General features: G+C 47.7%; 1 protein-coding gene across 4 annotated transcripts in view; it reads left to right on the top strand.

The window, feature by feature from the left end:
- Window positions 1-19,213, top strand: part of slco2b1 (solute carrier organic anion transporter family, member 2B1) — an 84,114-nt gene that overhangs the window by 44,856 nt on the left and 20,045 nt on the right. For all 4 annotated transcript variants that reach the window (XM_052025687.1, XM_052025686.1, XM_052025689.1 and 1 more), the window contains 5 exons: window positions 1,290-1,511; window positions 3,971-4,069; window positions 6,331-6,461; window positions 10,690-10,801; window positions 16,823-16,987. In XM_052025687.1, the coding sequence (XP_051881647.1) occupies window positions 1,290-1,511; window positions 3,971-4,069; window positions 6,331-6,461; window positions 10,690-10,801; window positions 16,823-16,987 (729 nt within the window). The remainder of the gene's footprint in view (window positions 1-1,289; window positions 1,512-3,970; window positions 4,070-6,330; window positions 6,462-10,689; window positions 10,802-16,822; window positions 16,988-19,213) is intronic.

Here is a 19,213-nt window from a genome sequence, read left to right as displayed (position 1 = left end):
GAACAAACTTACATTAACAATCGTTAAACTTCTGGTCAGGCTACCACTAGAGCACCCCCACAATGTTCCCATCTGCCTCCCCACCACCATCATTTGGTTCCAGGCTCCACCTTCCTCTCCTATCAGATCCCACCATCTGCAGCCCTGTGTCACCTCCACCCCTCACCTCCCGGCCTCTGTCACTATCTCCACTCCCCCCTCCCCCATCTGCCCATCACCCCTTCTCACCTGGATCCACCTATCGCCTGCCAGCTCTTGTCCCCCCCCTTCCCTCTATCTTTCAGTCCAGGTGAAGGGTCTCCATTTCCATATCTTGTACTGGGATACAGTGAAAAGCTTTGTTTTGCATGGCATCCATACAGATCATTTCATCACATCAGTGCATCGAGGTAGTACAGGGGAAAACAATAACAGAATGCAGAATAAAGGGTCACAGTTACAGAGAAAGTGCAGTGCAGGCAGACGATAAGATGCAAGGTCATAACGAGGTAGATTGTGAGGTCAAGGGTCTATCTCATCATACTAGGGAGCCATTCAGTAGTCTTACAACAGCGGGATAGAAGCTGTCCTTGAGCCTGGTGGTACGTGCTAACAGGCTTTTGTATCTTCTGTCCAATGGGAGGGGGGAGAAGAGAGAATGTCCAGGGTGGGTGGGGTCTTTGATTATGTTGGCTGCTTTACCGAGGCAGCGAGAAGTATAGACAGAGTCAGTGGAGGGGAGGCTGGTTTCCGTGATGTGCTGAGCTATGTCCACAACTCTCTGTAGTTTCTTGAGGTCCCAGGCAGAGCAGTTACCATTCTGAGCCGTAATGCATCTATGGTGCACCCATAAAAAAAATTGGTGAGGGTCAATAGAGACATGCCAAGTTTCTATAGCCTTCTGAGGAAGCAGAGGCACTGGTGAGCTTTCTTGGCCGTGGCATCTATGTGGTTGGACGAGAACAAGTTATTGGTTATGTGTACACCTAAAAACAAAGTTCTCAACCATCTCCATCTCAGCACCACTGATACATACAGGGGTGTGTACTCCACCCTGCTTCCTGAAGTCAATGACCAGCTCTTTTGTTTTGCTGACATTGAGGGACAGGTTTTTGTCATGACACCATGTCACTAGGCTTGAAAAGATTCTGCCTCTGACGTGGTGAATTCCAAAATGTGATGCCCCTCTGAGATAAGAACTTCCTCCTCACCTCCATCTTAAATGGGTGTCTCCTTATTCTGCAGAGAAGTGGGAACTCAGGGCATCTGGTTTACTGTAGTTTGATGATCTGCTGCTTATTCTACCCCAGGCAGTGTTGACAACATCACTGATACCTGCCAATTGACACCCATGGCTCAGCAAGCGAACAATGAGACCTGTGGGACGGACAGCGTTCAAGGTGACTACCACATGTTGTCACTGTTGATGGTCGGGCAGCTGTTGTTGGGAGTCGGAGGTGTGCCCATCCAACCCTTTGGGATATCATATGTGGATGACTATGCCAGTAACAGGAACTCACCATTGTACCTTGGTAAGTTGAAGGAGCAACCATTTCAACTCTGTATTTCTTGTGTCATAGAGTCATAGTGTTACGGACTCAGTGAAAGTCCCTTTAAGATAGAGAGTGTGTGTGTATGTGTGTGTGGGGCGTGCTTACGTCAATAGAAGATAAAGGACGTAATAATGTGTTTGAAGAAGGCAGAAGAAGGAGAGAGAGAGAGAGAAGGGAGAGAGACACCAGCCTGCTTGTTTTCTCTACCGATGGATGAGAAACAATAACTGTGTTTGCCACTGAAACCCATGTGTGGAAGTTGGAAGTAATCCGGTGGAGTTCACTTTGTTGCTGACCTGTAGAAGGAAACAGGTATTTGTGTGTGGACGACCACGGTTCGGATGCTTTCGGGGTGAGGAAGTCACTACCGAGTAAACACTGAAGTGTCGCTGGGGTTCCATCGTGGAACATTTGGATTTCGTATGTACTCTCTCTCTGTTTCTCTACGTCTACATCTTATCTTCAGACAACGGTGGTTGTTGAAGAAGCCCTTGCTCATGTTTCACCTTATGGCTTGCGGAACTGAACTTTAAGAACCATTCCGGAACTGGGAGTTTTGGACTTTGTCACACACACACGACGAGTTTAGTTTTGGGGTTAACGTTCGAGGTTTAACATTCTTGAATTCTAACATACTAACATTTTTTTTAACTTTTATTTTACGTATTATCATAAGTAGTGATTAATAAAATAGTTTTTAACACTGAATCATGCTCAGTGTGTTTCTTTTGTTGCTGGTTTGTGACAATAGAGCAATACAGCATGGATACAGGCCCTTCAGCCCAACTGGTCCATGCCGACCACGGTGCCCACCCATCTAGTCCCAATTTCCTGCATTTGGCCCATATCGCTCCAAGCCCCTCCCCTCCATGTACCTATCCAAGTGCTTCTTAAATGATACTGTTGTACCTGCCTCAACCACTTCCTCTGGCAGCTCGTTCCATATACTCACCACCCTCTGTGTGAAGAAGTTGCCCCCCAGGTCCCTTTAAATCTTTTCCCTCTCATCTTAAACCTATGCCCTCTAGTTTTGGGCTCTCCTACCCTGGGGAAAAGACTGTTACTGTCCACCTTATCTGTGCCTCTCATAATTTCAAACATTTCTATAAAATCACCCCTCATTCTCCTACATTCCAAGGAATAAAGACCCAGCCTGGCCAACCTCTCCCTGTAACTCAGGCCCTCGAGTCCTGGCAACATCCTCGTAAATCTTTTCTGAGATGACCACAATGGGTCATTTAGTGTTGCAACATTTCCAGGAGTTTTTGGCCTTTCACGATGTAGCTGTGGACACAGATTAGTCTGTGCATGGATATCTCTGCACAATACGTATGTATTTAGTGTTACCAGCCAAGCATGGTGCTCCACATAAACTGTTTCTTTCCTGACCTCCTGCTAAGCTTAGACCATCACTAGTGTTCACTCATACTAAATGTTCAGAAATGTGAAATGAAATATCTAGGTGGCTCGATGGTGCACTAGTAGAGCTCCCTGCCTCACAGCTCAAGAGATCCAGGTTCAATCCTGACCTCAAATGCTCCCTGTGTGGAATTTGAACGTTCTCTCTGTCACCCATGGGTTTCCTCGCATAGAGAGTTATAGAGTTACACAGCACGGAAACAGGCCCTTCAGCCCAACTGGTCCATGCCGACCAAGATGCCTATCTGATCGAGTTCCATTTGCCTGCATTTGGACCATATCCCTCTAAACCTTTCCTATCCAAGTACTTCCCAAAAACAGGCAGGATGTTGGGTTAGTTGGCCGCTGTAAACTGTCTCTGGAATGTAGAAGAGTGGTAGAATTTGGGGTTGGTCAATGAGAATGTGGGGAGAATCAAAACTAGCCAGCATAATCAAAGACCCCCACACCTGGGTCATTCTCTCTTCTCCCCTCTCCCATCAGGTAGAAGATACAGGAGCCTGAGGGCACATACTGCCAGGCTCAAGGACAGCTTCTATCCCACTGTGATTAGACTATTGAACAGTTCCCTTATACGATGAGATGGACTCTTGACCTCACAGTCTACCTTGTTATGACTTTGCACCTTATTGTCTACCTGCAATGCACTTCTCTGTAGCTGTGACACTTTACTCTGCATTCTATTATTGTTTTTACCCTGTACCATCTCAATGCACTGTGTAACAAATTGATCTGTATGAACAGTAAGCAAGACAAGTTTTTCACTGTACCTTGGTACAAGTGACAATAATAAACCAATAGCAATACCAAATAGCTTAGCATCGGAAAGGTGTAAGTGGGTGATCAATGGTTGGTGAGGACTTGGTTGGCCAAAGGGCTTGATCCATGCTTCATGTCTCTACAACTCTATCTGGACATCCGTTTAATTCATGTTTCCCACAACCTTGAAGGATGCCCATTGAATCTGTGCCATCTTTGAATGGTGTAGGTTTTCACTCCAGATCTTCTTTCATCCGCAGGGATTTTATTCGCAGTGACTGTCCTGGGCCCAGGCTTTGGCTTTGTGTTGGGCGCATCTGTTCTCCGCCTCTTCATTGACATCGACAAGACAGCAGCCGGTGAGTGCTTCAGTTGGACAGTGCGTTGTGGGCAGCTTAACCCATAAACACAGGGGTGAAGCAGGGTTGGCCCTGTGCAAGCACACTCACCACAGCCAGGACCTCCCGGTGGCCACCCACTTCAATTCCACATCCCACTCCCACAATGACACATCTATCCACGGCCTCCTCTGCTGCCACATTGAGGCCAGACGCAGGTTGGAGGAACAACACCTCATATTCCGCCTTGGGAGTCTCCAACCTGATGGCCTCAACATCGATTTCTCTAACTTCCGGTAACCCCTCCCCTTTGTCTCTCCCCCCCTTCCCACCCCCCACTCCTTTGTCTTCCCTTATTCCTGTGGCTCCCTTCCCCCACCTTGATGACCTGCCCATCTCCTCTCCTCCCCTCCCCCATCCTTTATTCCATGGTCCACTGCCCTCTCCTACCGGATTCCTTCTTCTTCAGCCCTTGGCCTCTTCTGCCCATCACCTCTCAGCTTATTGCATCTTCTCAACCCCACCTCCACCCACCTACCTTCTCCCCCCCACCTGGACTCACCTGTCCCCTGCCTGCGTGTGCTCCTCCCCCTCCCCCCACCTTCTTATTCTGGCTTCTTCCCTCTTCCTTTCCAGTCCTGATGAAGGGTCTCGGCCCGAAACGTCGACTGTTTATTTCCCTCCACGGATGCTGCCCGACCTGCTGAGTTCCTCCAGCACTTTGTGTGTATTCCTCCAGATTCCAGCGTCTGCAGAATTTCATGTGTCACAGATTTGTTTGGATTTGTTGATTAGGGCAGACTCCTTGGGAGCACCGTCATTCGATGAGATTTGATTGTAATCTCAAATCCGCATTCCTGTCTATCCCCTCCCTTCTTAAGAACGGTAGCGTAGCGGTTAGCACGACGCTATTACAGCGCCAGCGATCGGGGTTCTATTCCCGTCGTGGTCTGTAAGGAGTTTGTATCATCTCCCTGTGTCTGCGTGGGTTTCCTCCGGGTGCTCTGGTTTCCTCCCACATTGCAAAGACGTACGGGTAGGTTAATTTGGGTTTAAAATGGGCGGCGCGGACTCGTTGGGCCGGAAGGGCCTGTTACCACACTGTAAATAAAATTTAAAAAAAAGAATCCATCTACCTCTGGAGACACAAGAGACTGCAAATGCTAGAACCTGCAGCAACAAACTATCTGCTGGAGGAACTCAGCGGCCGAGCAGGATCTGTGGGGGAACGGAATTGTCAACATTTCGGGTTGAAACCCTGCATTTGTCCTGACGTAGGGTTTCGACCTGAACTTGGGATAACGTGAACTGAATTCCTATCACCAAGGACTTATCTTCAGGCTTCGCTGACCCACAGATCAACAAGCAAGAATGGACTGTAACTGTGTAGATCACTTATGAGCTCTGTGACACTGGATTGTTAATAATAGTTCGACTCATTGAATTACAAAGAGAGGTTGGACAAACTTGGGTTGTTTTCTCTGGAGCGTCGGAGGCTGAGGGGAGACCTATAGAGGTTTATAAAATTATGGGAGGCATAGATAGGGTAGACAGCCAGAATCTTTGTCCTAGGATAGAAATGTCAAGTACTAGAGGGCATGCATTTAAGGTGAGGGGGGAAAGTTTAAAGGAGATGTGCGGGGAAACTTTTTTTGTCCAGGGCCAGGCTGTCAGGGGCGGTGGTGGAGGCAGATATGATAGAGGCATTTAAGAGGCTTATAGATAGACACATGAATGTGCAGGCATATTGGAATTGGAATTGGTAAATTGGTTTATTATTGTCACATGTACCGAGGTACAGTGAAAAACTTGTCTTGCATACCGATCGTACAGATCAATTCATCACACAGTGCATTGAGGTAGTACAAGGGAAAACAATAACAGAATGCAGAATAAAGTGTCACAACTACAGAGAAAGTGCAGTGCAGGCAGATAATAAGTTGCAAGGTCATAACAAGGTAGATTGTGAGGTCAAAAGTCCATCTTATCGTACTAGGGGACTGTTCAATAGTCTTATAACAGCAGGATAGAAACTCTTTGAGCCTGGTGGTACGTGCTTTCAGGCTCTTGTATCTTCTGCCTGATAGGAGGGGGGAGAAGAGAGAATGTCTGGGGTCGGTGGGGGTCTTTGATTATGCTGGCTGCTTTACCGAGGCAGGCAGAAGGAACTTGGTTTAATTTGGCATCATGTTTGGCACAGATATGGTGGGCCGAAGGGCCTGTTCCTTTGCTGTACTGTTGTATGTTCTATGTTCTTATTTTGTGCTTTCTCTCTATTACAGGGGACATTGATTTGGAGTTTGGAGACCCTCGCTGGTTGGGTGCCTGGTGGTTGGGCTTCCTCATGGCAGCCAGTTGTGTTCTGATCTTCTCCTTCCCCTACTTCTTCTTCCCAAGGGAGATGCCCAAGGAGGTAGGTCCGTTGGCCGAGGTGTCAGTCTGGGGGAGGCTTCAGAGTACAGTGAGGGGGGAAATGTCCAATCTATGCCCTGGCACAGTCATTTGCCTTCAGACCAACTCCTTTTACACCCGTTGAAAGAAACCCACAGCAAATGAAAATCCAAGATACTGCAGATGCTGCAAATCTGAAATGAAAACGGAAAATGTATTAACACTCAGCAGGTCAGGCAGCATCTGTGGAGAGAGAGACAGTTAATGTTTCAGATAGAGAAGAACTAGGGAAGAAAGAAACAAGTTAGTCCAGGTAGAGAGAAGGTGAGTGGAACAAAGACGAAATCTCTGATAGGGGAGATCACCTAATATGGTGTTTAAGGATGACACAGACAAATTGCTTAAGCTGATTTTAATAGGCACATTAGCATCATAGAGGCATACAGCACAGAAAAAGGCCCTTCAGCACAACTTCCATGCTGACCAAGATGCCCATCTCAGCTCAGAATCAGATTTATTACCAATGACTTAGATGACGTGAAATGTGTTGTTTTGCGGCAGCAGTACAGTGCAAAGGCATAACATTACTAAAAATTACAAAAATAAGTAAATAGTGCAACAAAAAAAGGAATAACGAGGTAGTGTTCGTGGGTTCATGGACCGTTCAGAAATCTGATGGCGGAGGGGAAGAAGCTGTTCCTGAATCATTGAGTGTGGGTCTTCAGGCTCCTGTACCTCCTCTCTGATGGTAGTAACGAGAAGAGGGCATGTCCCGGATGGTGAGGGTCCTCAGTGATGGATGCCGCCTTCTTGAGGCATTGCCTCTTGAAGATGTACTCGATGGCGGGGAGGGTTGTGCCCGTGATGGAGCTGGCTGAGTCTACAACCCTCTGCAGCCTCTCGTGATCCTGCATGTTGGAGCCTCCATACCAGGCGGTGATGCAACCAGTCAGAATGTTCTCTACTGTACACCTATAGACATTTGTAAGTCTTTGCAGACAGACTGAATCTCCTCAAACTCCTAACGAAGTAGAGCCGTTGGCATTTTCCAATCTTGTCATCTAATGGGCGTAAGTTTGTGACTGAGTTACCATCACCATGTGATGGTAATTGTGCTAGTTCCATTTGCCTGTATTCAGCCTGTATCCCTCTGAACTTTTCCTCCCGCATCCCAGAGACATGCGCATTGGTAGGTGAATAGACCATTGTAAATTGACCCTGGTTCAAATGGGGTGTGTTAATGGCCGAAAGGTTGCAGGAAAATAAGAGGGAGATTGTGATTGCTCTGAGAGCTGGCAACAACTCAATGGACGGAGTGGCCTTCTTCTTTGCCATTACGAAATATGAAAGGAAATATGAAAGTATGAAGAAAAAACACAATGCAGGTACTGGAAATTCCCCTGTTCCAAACCTTGTCATTGAGTGAGCCCTGTCTATCAGTTCTAACGCTTTCAAAATTAGTCAATACATCTACCTTTCTGGGAAAGAAGAGCCGAGCTCTGCATCAGTTAAACCTGGGACCGTGGGAATATTTTGTGGAATCTCATGTTTCATTGTGTTCCTTCTGAGCTTAGAGTGTTCTTTCTGGGATAGGGGCCAAGTACCAAGATACAGGCTAAGCCCTTTAGAGATCAGGTATGTTATAGAGTGTTAAAGTCATACAGCCGGGAAACAGGCCCTGCAGACCAAGATGCCCAACCAAGTTAGTCCCATTTGTCTGTGTTTGACCAATGACCTTCTAAACCTTTCCAATCCATGTACCTGTCCAACTGTCTTTTAAAAGTTGTCATTGTACCTGCCTCAACCACTTCCTGTGGCAGCTCTTTCCACATACATACCACCCTTTGTGTAAAAAAAAGTTGCCCCTCAAGTTCCTATTAAATCTCTCTCCTCTCACTTTAAACCTATGCCCTCTAGTTCTTGATTCCCCAACCTTGAGTGAATTCACCCTATCTATGCCCCTTAAGATTTTAAGCCCCTCTATAAGATCACCTCTCGGTCACCTACAATCCAAGGAATAAAGTCCTAGTCTGTCCAACCGCTCCCTATAACTCAGTAACTCAAATCCTGGCAACGTTCTTGTAAATCTTTTCTGCAGTCTTTCCAGTTTAATAACATCTTTCCTATAGCAGAGCGACCAAAACTGAACACAATACTCCAAGTGCAGTTTCACCAACATCCTGTACAACCGCACCATGGTCTCCCGACTTTTATACTCAGTGCCCTGACTGATGAAGGTCAGCGTGCCAAATGCCTTCTTCACCACTCTGTCTGCCTGTGGCTCCACTTTCAGGGAACCATGTGCTTGAACTCCAAGGTCCCTCTGTCCTACACTGTTCTACAACATTAACAACATTTAAAAGGTGCTTGGACGGGTACATGGAAAAGTTTAGATGGATATGCACCAAACACAGGCAAATGGGACTAGCTTAGATGGGAATCTTGGTCGGCATGGACCAGTTGGGCCGAAGGGCCTGTTTCCGTGCTGTATGACTCTATAGCTCTAAAGATGCGACCTATTACTATTGGATTTGTTAATTGAATTTGACAGCATGGTTAAACCTACTCAGATCTTCAGTTTTTCCCTCTTGGTATTCACCAAGACCAGCATTTATAACCTATCCCTAATTGCCCCAAGAAGGTGGTGGTGAGCTGCCTTCTTGAACCAAGATTCACAAGGATGTTGCCGGGACTGGAGGTCTTGATTTATAAGGAGAGGCTGGATAGGCTGGGACTGTTTTCCCTGGAGTGAAGGAGGCTGAGGTGTGACCTTATAGAGGTTTATAAAGTCATGAGAAGCACAGATAATGTGGATGGTCACGGTCTTTTCCCCAGGGTAGGGGAGTCTAAAACTAGAGGGCAGAGGGTTAAGGTGAGAGGGGGAAGATTTAAAGGAGACCTGAGGGACAACTTTTTCACACAGAGGGTGGTGGGTGTGTGGAACGAGCTGCCAGAGGAAGTGGTAGAGGCGGGTACAATTACAATGTTTAAAATTCATTTGGACAGGTACACAGTTAAGAAAGGTTTAGAGGGATATGGGCCAAATGCAGGCAAGTGGGACTAGCTCAGGTAGGCATTTGGTCAGCATGGAAGAGTCGGGCAGAATGGCCTGGTCTGTGCTGTATGACTCTATGACAATGCAGTCCTTCTGGTGAAGGCTATAGGGTCGTTTAGTACAGAAACAGGCCCTTCGGCCCAACACATCCATGCTGCCCAGTGCGCTATCTAATAATCCTCCCACAGTGCTGATAGTGGTCAGTGAACAGCAAAATATTTCCAACTCGGCCTGCTATGGGACCTTTGGGTGCAATTCTGGTTGAGTTACTGGACCAGCAGCCAGAAGTCTAGATCATTGACACAGAGACACGAGTTCGAATCCCAGCATGGCAGCGGGCAAACAGATTGTAGTTGTCCCTTCAAAAAGGACACGGTTAATCTGACTGCAACCTCAACAGGATAGAAGCCGTCCTTGAGCCTGGTGGTGCATCTTCCTCTCCCGGATACAAAGGTCGGACAGGCTAGGCTTGTGTCCACTGGAGTTTAGAAGAGTGAGAGTGGACTTGATTGAAATTCAAAAGGTTCAGAGGTGTCCTGAGAAGGTGGATGTGGAGAGAATGTTTCCTCCTGTGGGACAATCTAGAACTAGGGATCACTGTTTAAAAAAGTAACTCAGAGATGAGGTGAGATGTTTTATGTTCAGGGCGGTGAGTCTTCCTCAAAGGCTGGCGGAGGTGGAAGTGATGAACATCTCTGAGAGGCAGAGGGAGATGAATTCTTGATAAGTAAGGTAATTGGAGGTTAAGTAGGGCAGGCATGGTAGTGTAACAGTTAGCGTAACGCTATTACAGCGCCAGCGACCTGGGTTCAATTCCGGCCGCTGTCTGGAAGGAGTTTGTACGTTCTCCCCGTGACTGCATGGGTTTCCTTCGGGTGCTCCGGTTTCCTCCCACATTCCAAAGACGTACGGGTTAGGAAGTTGTGGGCATGCTATGTTGGCACCGGAAGTGTGGCGACACTTGCGGGCTGCCCCCAGAACACTCTCCGCAAAAGATGCATTTCACTGTGTGTTTCGATGTACATGTGACTAATAAAGAAATCTTATCCTATAGGGAGTTGAGGTTGCAGTCAGATTAACCCTGCCCTTTTTGAAGAGCAGAGCAGGGCAGAGAGAGCCAACTGACCAACTGCTTTTAACCTACTGTTGGAATATCTGAATGAATGACCGTGATGACTCTTTGCTTTTCCCACAGGGTTCTAAGGATCACCAAAGTGACAGCAACTTGGAAAAAAAGTTGGGCGAGTCAAAGGGCAAACAAGAGGATGATGTGACACAGAAAATGTCGCTGCTACAGTTCATCAAAAGTAGGTCTTTCCGATATCCAGGCTGCAGTGGGTTGTAGACTCAGCCAGCTCCATCACGGGCACAACCCTCCTCACCATCAACGACATCTTCGAGAGGTGGTGCCTCAAGAAGGCAGCATCCATCACTGAGGATGCTCACCACCTGGGACATGCCCTCTTCTCGTTACTACCATCGGGGAGGAGGTACAGGAGCCTGAAGACCCACACTCAATGATTCAGGAACAGCTTCTTCCCCTCCGCCATCAGATTTCTGAACGGTCCATAAACCCATGAACACTACCTCGTTATTCCTCTTTTGCACTATTTATTTATTTTGTAACTTATGGTAATTTTATATCTTTGCACTGTGCTGCTGCGGCAAAACAACAAATTTCACGTCATATAAGTCAGTGATAATAAACCTGATTCTGGTTCTGCCTTATTGGATATAGGATGGAAATCATTGTCCTATCTCTGTGCTGGGCCCTTGAAATTAATAACAACTTCCCATAGCTCTGACGGAAGAGGCCAGCACATATTGTCCTTCCCTGGTTGCCCCTGAGCTGAGGAGAAGAGTTGGGCATATTAAAAGCTGTTTGGACAGATCCATGGATAGGAAAGGTTTAGAGGGATATGGGCCAAATGCGGGCAAATGGGACTGGCTTGACGGGCACCATGGTTGGTATAGTCTAGTTGGGCCGAAGGGCCTGTTTCCATGCTATATTACCCTATGACTCATAGTCAGACAGCATGAAAACAGGCCCCTCAGCCCAACTTGTCCCTGCCATTCATGGTACCCGTCAAACTAGTCCCATTTGACTGTGTTTGGCCCATATCCTTCTAAATCCTGTCCACTGGGACATCGTTGGGTCTGCTGTTCTGTATCGGCTGGGCCAGATTTTCTCCCAAGAAGCACATCATTGAACAAGATAGGGTTACTGGACGAAATCTGATAAGGTCTCGCTTTACTCTATACCCTGAGGAGTGCTGTTGTGTAACTGGACTGGCTTGTTCATGCTGCTTCACCAGAACTCCTTTCCAGACAGGTCCATGCTTGCTGAGTGGGATAGTTCATCAACATGAACTCAATGCAAACCTGTCGAACATAACTTTGTATAAAGTGAACCAGTGATATCAGAATCAGGTTTATTATTGTTGTTTGCGGTAGCAGTGTGGTGCAAAGATATAAAATTACTATAAATTAGAAACATAAATAAATAGTGCAAAAAAAAAGAAATAATGAGGTGGTGTTCATGAGTTCATGGACCGTTCAGAAATCTGATGGTGGAGGGGAAGAAGCTGTTCCTGAATCCTTGAGTGTGTGTCTTCAGGCTCCTGTACCTCCTCCCTGTTGTTAGTAACGAGAAGAGAGTGTGTCCCGGGTGGTGATGGTCCTCAGTGATGGATGCCACCTTCTTGAGGCACCACCTCTTGAAGGTATCCTCGATGGTGAGGAGGGTTGTGTCTGCAGCCTTTTACAATCCTGTGCATTGGAACCTCCATACCAGGCAGTGATGCAACCAGTCAGAAGGCTCTCTACCGTACATCTACAGAAATTTGTAAGAGTCTTTGGTGATACACTTACACTTCTTCCAATCCAGTGTACTGCATTTGGTGAGGAGAAACCAAGCGTAGATTGGTTGACCCCCTTTGTAGAACGTCTTCGTTCAGTCCAAGGGACAACACTGAAGTTCTGTTCATCTGTCACTTTAATTCTTCGTCCCAGTCCCACTCTGACCTATCTGCCTGCACCGTTCCAATGAAACCCAACGTGAACAACACTTCATTTTGCTTTGTGACGTAGAGTCATAGAGTCGTACAGCACAGAAACAGGCCCTTCGGCCCAACTCGTCCATGCCAACCAATTTCCCATCTAAGCTAGTCCCATTTGCCCGCGTTTGGCCCATATCCCTCTAAACCTTTCCTATCCATGGACCTGTCCAAGTACCTTTTAAATGTTGTTAATGTACCTGCCTCAACCACTTCCTCTGGCAGCTCGTTCCACATACGGACCGCCCTCTGGGTGAAGAAGTTGCCCCTCAGGTTCCTATTAAATCTTTCCCCTCTCACCTTAAACCTATGCCCTCTAGTTCTTGACTCCCCAACCCTGGGAAAAAGACTGTGTGCATTCACCCTATCTCTGCCCCTCATGTGGATAAGTGTGAGGTTCTCCACTCTGGGAGCAGGAACAGGAAGGCGGATTATTATCTGAATGGTGTGGGGTTAGGTAAGGGGGAAATACAAAGGGATCTAGGAGTCCTTGTTCATCAGTCACTGAAAGTGAATGAGCAAGTGCAGCAGGCAGTGATGAAGGCTAATGGAATGTCGGCCTGTATTACAAGGGGAATTGAGTACAAAAGCAAAGAGATTCTTTTGCATTTGTACAGGGCCCTGGTGAGACCACTCCTGGAGCATTGTGTCCAGTTTTGGTCTCCAGGGTTAAGGAAGGATATCCTGGTTATAGAGGGCGTGCAGCGTAGGTTTACGAGGTTAATTCCGGGGATGTCGGGACTGTCTTATGCTGAGAGGTTGGAGAGACTGGGATTGTACACGCTGGAATTGAGAAGACGGAGAGGTTATCTGATTGAAACATACAGGATTATTAAGGGATTGGACAAGATAGAGACAGGAAATATGTTCCAGATGTTGGGGAAGTCCAGGACCAGGGGGCATGATTTAAGAATAAGGGCTAGGCCATTTAGGACAGAGGTGAGGAAAAACTTCTTCTCCCAGAGGGTTGTGAATTTGTGGAAAGCACTGCCTCAGAGGGCAGCGGAGGCCAATTCTCTGGGCACTTTCAAGAAGGAGCTAGATAGCTTTCTTATAGATAGGGGAATCAAGGGATATGGGGACAAGGCAGGAACAAAATATTGATTGTTGAGGATCAGCCATGATCTCAAAATGGCGGTGCAGACTCGAAGGGCCGAATGGTCTACTTCTGCTCCTATTGTCTAATGTCTCTTGTCTATACCCCTCTATAACATCACCCCACATTTTCCTACAATTCAGTGAAATAAGTCCCAATCTGTTTAACCTCTCTCCATAACTCAGTCCCTCGAGTCCCGGCAACATCCTCGTAAATCTCCTCTGCACTCTTTCCAGCTCAATGGCATCTTTCCTATAGTAGGGTGACCAAAATTGAACACAGTATTCCAAATGCAGTCTCACCAGGGTCTTTGTACAACTGCAACATAACATGTTACAGACTTCAGAACTCAACAGTGAGCTCCTCAATTTCAGATAACCAGCCTTTCCTGTTTGTGTCAGAACCATCCAGTTCTGGTGAAAGGTCAGGCAACCTCTCAGCTGGAATTTAACTTGCAATCTCCTTTTGTCTGTTGTCGCAGTGTCTGCAGTGCAGCCACACTCCCGGGATGTTTTATTGGTGGTTAACCGGATCAGCTGTGACCATGGGCCCAGGCAGCTGAAGGCAAGGCTGCCAATGGCAGAGCAAAGGGAATGAGGGTGGGGCAGGCTGATTGGGGGCTGGAACTGGAGGAGTGCAAACATCTCAGAGGGTTGGTGGGGCCGGAGGGGGTTACAGATATAGGGAGGGGTGTAGGGGCTGGAGGGGGTTACAGAGACAGGGAGGGGTGTGGGGGTTAGGAGAGGGTTACAGTGATAGGGAGGGGTGTAGGGGCTGGAGGGGGTTACAGAGACAGGGAGGGGTGTGGGGGTTAGGAGAGGGTTACAGTGATAGGGAGGGGTGTAGGGGCTGGAGGAGGTTACAGAGACAGGGAGGGGTGTGGGGGTTAGGAGAGGGTTACAGTGATAGGGAGGGGTGTAGGGGCTGGAGGGGGTTACAGAGACAGGGAGGGGTGTGGGGGTTAGGAGAGGGTTACAGTGATAGGGAGGGGTGTAGGGGCTGGAGGGGGTTACAGAGACAGGGAGGGGTGGGGGGGTTAGGAGAGGGTTACAGTGATAGGGAGGGGTGTAGGGGCTGGAGGGGGTTACAGAGACAGGGAGGGGTGTGGGGGTTAGGAGAGGGTTACAGTGATAGGGAGGGGTGTAGGGGCTGGAGGAGGTTACAGAGACAGGGAGGGGTGTGGGGGTTAGGAGAGGGTTACAGTGATAGGGAGGGGTGTAGGGGCTGGAGGGGGTTACAGAGACAGGGAGGGGTGTGGGGGTTAGGAGAGGGTTACAGTGATAGGGAGGGGTGTAGGGGCTGGAGTGGGTTGCAGAGACGGGGAGGGGTGTAGGGGCCAGAGGGAGTAACAGAGATAGGAGATTAGGAGCTGGGGTAGTGGGTTACAGAGGGAGGAGGGAGAGTGTGAACAAGGAAAGATTTGAAAACCAGGGTAAATGTTGATGATACAGAGCATGTCTGCAGTGTTGCTTAGTGACTGCAGTGTTGTGAGAGTGAGTCTTCACTTTGATCAGTCTGAACCTGGTCATTATCTTCATTGAAACAAGCTGCCACACATCAACCGCTGGGTCAGGAATGAAAACACATTCACAGCAAAACGAGCAACTGTAGAGCTTCATAACTGCAGCGGCCAAGGTTCAAAATACCCCATGATGTGGGAGAAACAGAAGAGCTACACTCCTGTAGCACCTTTCACAAGCATATGAGAGAAGCAGGTGGAGGCCATCCTGCCCTCAACCCTGCTACACTTCATAATATGATAATGGTTGGTTTGTGTTTGGTCAAACCACTTTCTGGCCCGTTTCCCATTAACTCCCTGTAAACCAAAAATCTATCACGCCCTTAAATATATTCAGGAATCAGACTTCACACTCTGCATTCAAAGATTCCCGAGTCCCCGAGGGAAGAAATTCCTCCTCATTCCTGTCTTCAATGGCCAACCTCTTATTCTGAGGCAACGGCATCTGGTTCTGGATATCAGGGACCAATTAACCTACACACCCGTCTTTGGGATGTGGGAGGAAACCCGAGCACCTGGAGGAAACTCACGCAGTCACAGGGAGAACGTGCAAGATCCCCACCATCCGGGCCATGCCTTCTTCTCGCAGCTACCATCGGGCAGGAGGTGCAGAAGCCTGAAGTCCCACAGCACCATTCAGTTCTTGAACCAACCTGCACAACCCTCATCACTCCCTCAGTATAGCAACACTATAACCCCTTCGCACTAAAATGGACTTTTTTTTGTTCTTAGTATGTTCTTTCTTGTATAATTTATGTTTTTTCTTGTGAATGTTGTGTATCTGATGCTCTGTGCCTGTGAATCTGCTGCAAGTAAGTTTTTCATTGCACCTTTGGTATTGGTTTATTATTGTCACTTGTACCGAGGTACAGTGAAAAACTTGTCTTGCACACCAATCGTACAGATCAATTCATTACACAGTGCAGTTACATTGAGTTAGTACAGAGTGCATTGATGTAGTACAGGTAAAAACAATAACAGTACAGAGTAAAGTGTCACAGCTACAGAGAAAGTGCCGTGCAATGGGGTGCAAGGTCGCAACAAGGTAGATCGTGAGGTCAGAGTCCATCTCATTGTATAAGGGAACCATTCAATAGTCTTATCACCGTGGGGTAGAAGCTGTCCTTAAGTCTGGTGGTACGTGCCCTCAGGCTCCTGTATCTACTACCCGATGGAAGAGGAGAGAAGAGAGAATGACCCGGGTGGGTGGGGTCTTTGATTATGCTGGCTGCCTCACCAAGACAGCGAGAGGTAAAGACACTAAAATGGACTGTTTTTTTGTCCTTATTATGTTCTTTCTTGTATAATTTATGTTTTTCTTGTGAATGTGGTGCCTCTAGTACCGTGTGCCTGTGATGCTGCTGCAAGTAAGTTTTTCATTGCACCTGTGCACACATGGACTTGTACAGATGACAATTAACTTGATAATACGAGAAGCACAACATTCACAGAAAAACATGAATTAAACACAAATTATACAAGGGGTATGAAGACAGTGGTAGATAGATTTTTGTTAATGCAGGGTGGAAAGTGGAGTTGAACTTATAACCAGATCAGCCATGATTTTGTTGAATGACAGAGCAGACGAGGGGCCGAGTGGCTGCCTCTAATTTGTGTGTTGTTAAGGCTGTCCTACTTACGTCCTTCCTCCTGGCAGGTTTCCCCCGTATCCTGGTGCGGACCTTGAGGAGCCAGGTTTACCTGATGGTGGTGTTGGCCCAGGTGTGTCTGTCGGCCCTGATGTCTGGCCTCACCGTCTTCATCGCCAAGTTCCTGGAGCAGCAGTTCTCTGTGACCGCCTCGTTTGCTAACCTGTTGATCGGTGAGCACCTTGGAGTCGGGGGTGGTGGAACAATCTCAGATCTTTCCCTCGGCCCTTCCTTCTTCCTCTTCCCAATGTTGGTGAAGTCTCGGAATTGTTGGGGATTGGGTTGGAGTTGGAGGGAGACAGTGATATTACAAACCGCCAGGGACCCCGTCCCCTCCTCCAACCCATCGCCCATCAATATACTAACGGGTTGGTAATTGGTTTATTATTGTCACGTGTGCCGCGATACAGTGACAAGCTTTTGTCTGCGTGCCATCCAGACAGATCATTCCATACATAAGTACATCGTGCTAGTACAAAAGGAAAACAGAATGCAGAATATGGTGTTACAGTTACAGAGAAAGTGCAGTGCAGGCAGACAATAAGGTGCAAGGGCCACAACGAGGTCAATTGAGAGATTAGGAGTTCACCTTTATCGTACAAGAAGCCCATTCAAGAGTCCTACAAAAGCGGGATAGAAGCTGTCCTTGAGCCTGGTGGTACGTGCTCTCAAACCTTTGTATCTTCTGCACGATGGGAGGGGGGAGAAGAGAGAATGACCAGGGTGCGAGGGGTCTTTGGTAAACTAACTTGGTAAATTGGTTTATTATTGTCACATGTTCCGAGGTACAGTGAAAAGGTTGTCTTACATACCGTTCATACAGATCATTACAACAGTGCATTGAGGTAGTAGTTGATTATGTTGGCTGCTTTCCCAAGGCAATGAGACATGATATCCAAGCTGACATTTCAGCGTGGTGCTGAGGGAGTGCCGCCCTGTCAGAGAAACCGCTTTTCAAATGAGATGTTTCACCAAGGCCCTGCTTGTTCTTGCAAAAGATTTTGAAAATTAAAACATAGAACATAGAACATTACAGCACAGTACAGGCCCTTCAGCCCTCAATGTTGTGCTGACATTTTATCCTGCTCTAAGATAAGATCTTTATTAGTCACATGTACATCAAAACACACAGTGAAATACATCTTTTGCATAGTGATTTTTTGGGGGGCAGCCCACAAGTGTCGCCACGCTTCCAGCGCCAACATAGCATGCCCATAACTTCCTAACCTGTACGTCTTTGGAATGTGGGAGGAAACCGGAGCACCTGGAAGAAACCTACACAGACACAGGGAGAATGTACAAACTCCTTACAGACAGTGGCCGGATTTGAACCTGGGTCGCTGGCGGTGTAAAGCATTATGCTAACAACTATGCTATCTAACCCTTCCCTCCCACATAGCCCCCCATTTCTCTATCATTCATGTGGCTATCTAAGGGTCCCTTAAATGTCCCTAATGTATCTGCCCCCACAGCCTCTGCTGGCAGTGCGTTCCACACACCCACCACTCTCTGTGTAAAAAAAAAAGCTTACCTCTGACATCCCCCCTTATACCTTCCTCCAATCACCTTAAAATTATGCCCCCCTCGTGTTAGCCAAATTACTTGCAGTTTCCCACATTACCTCCCACTTCAACAGTGCACCACTGGTTGTAAAGACCACTGGGTCTTCTGGCCCTCAAGGGTCCCTGTGAAGATGACTGCAGTTTGCATTGATCTTTGTGGTGTGACCAGTGGCAGGCTCAGGGTCCTGCCGTCAGTAGAGGCTTCGTGGTCCACACTTGGATGATGTGATCGCAAAGTTCTGGACGTGTTCCGCCCCAGGGGTCTGGGCCAAAGATCTGGAACAATGCTTCAAGTGCAGTACCGAGGGAGTGCTGCACTGCCATCTTTCAGGTTGAGGGGTTCAATCTGCCCTCTCAGGTGGGCATCTTATCTCAACACAGATCTGGTGAGATGTTCCCGGGGTTCTGGCCGAGAGTTCTGTCCGATTAACTCTGCCAAAACACACCAACCAGTGACATCCCATTGCTGCATGTGGGATCTTGCTGTGTACAGATCATGCATGTTTGTAAGAGTCACACCACATGGAAACAGGCTCTTTGGCCCATTGAGTCCACACTGATCATCAAGCTCCCATTTCACTCTCCCACCATTGCCATCAACTCCCCCCAGATTCCAGTCACACCCACTCAGCCACATTGAGGCCAGCCTCCTCTACTGCCACGTTGAGGCCAGACGCAGGTTGGAGGAACAACACTGATATTCTGCCTCGGGAGTCTCCAACCTGACGGCCTCAACATCGATTTCTCGAACTTCCCCTCCATTTTCCTTCCCCACCTCACAGTTGTTTTCCCTCATTCCTGTGGCGCTGTCACCCCTTCTCCTTCCCCTCCCCTGCC

Source organism: Pristis pectinata, chromosome 11 (genome assembly GCF_009764475.1).
Source record: "Pristis pectinata isolate sPriPec2 chromosome 11, sPriPec2.1.pri, whole genome shotgun sequence".
Taxonomy (NCBI): Eukaryota; Metazoa; Chordata; class Chondrichthyes; order Rhinopristiformes; family Pristidae; genus Pristis; species Pristis pectinata.
This window is presented reverse-complemented; position numbering and strand designations above follow the sequence as displayed.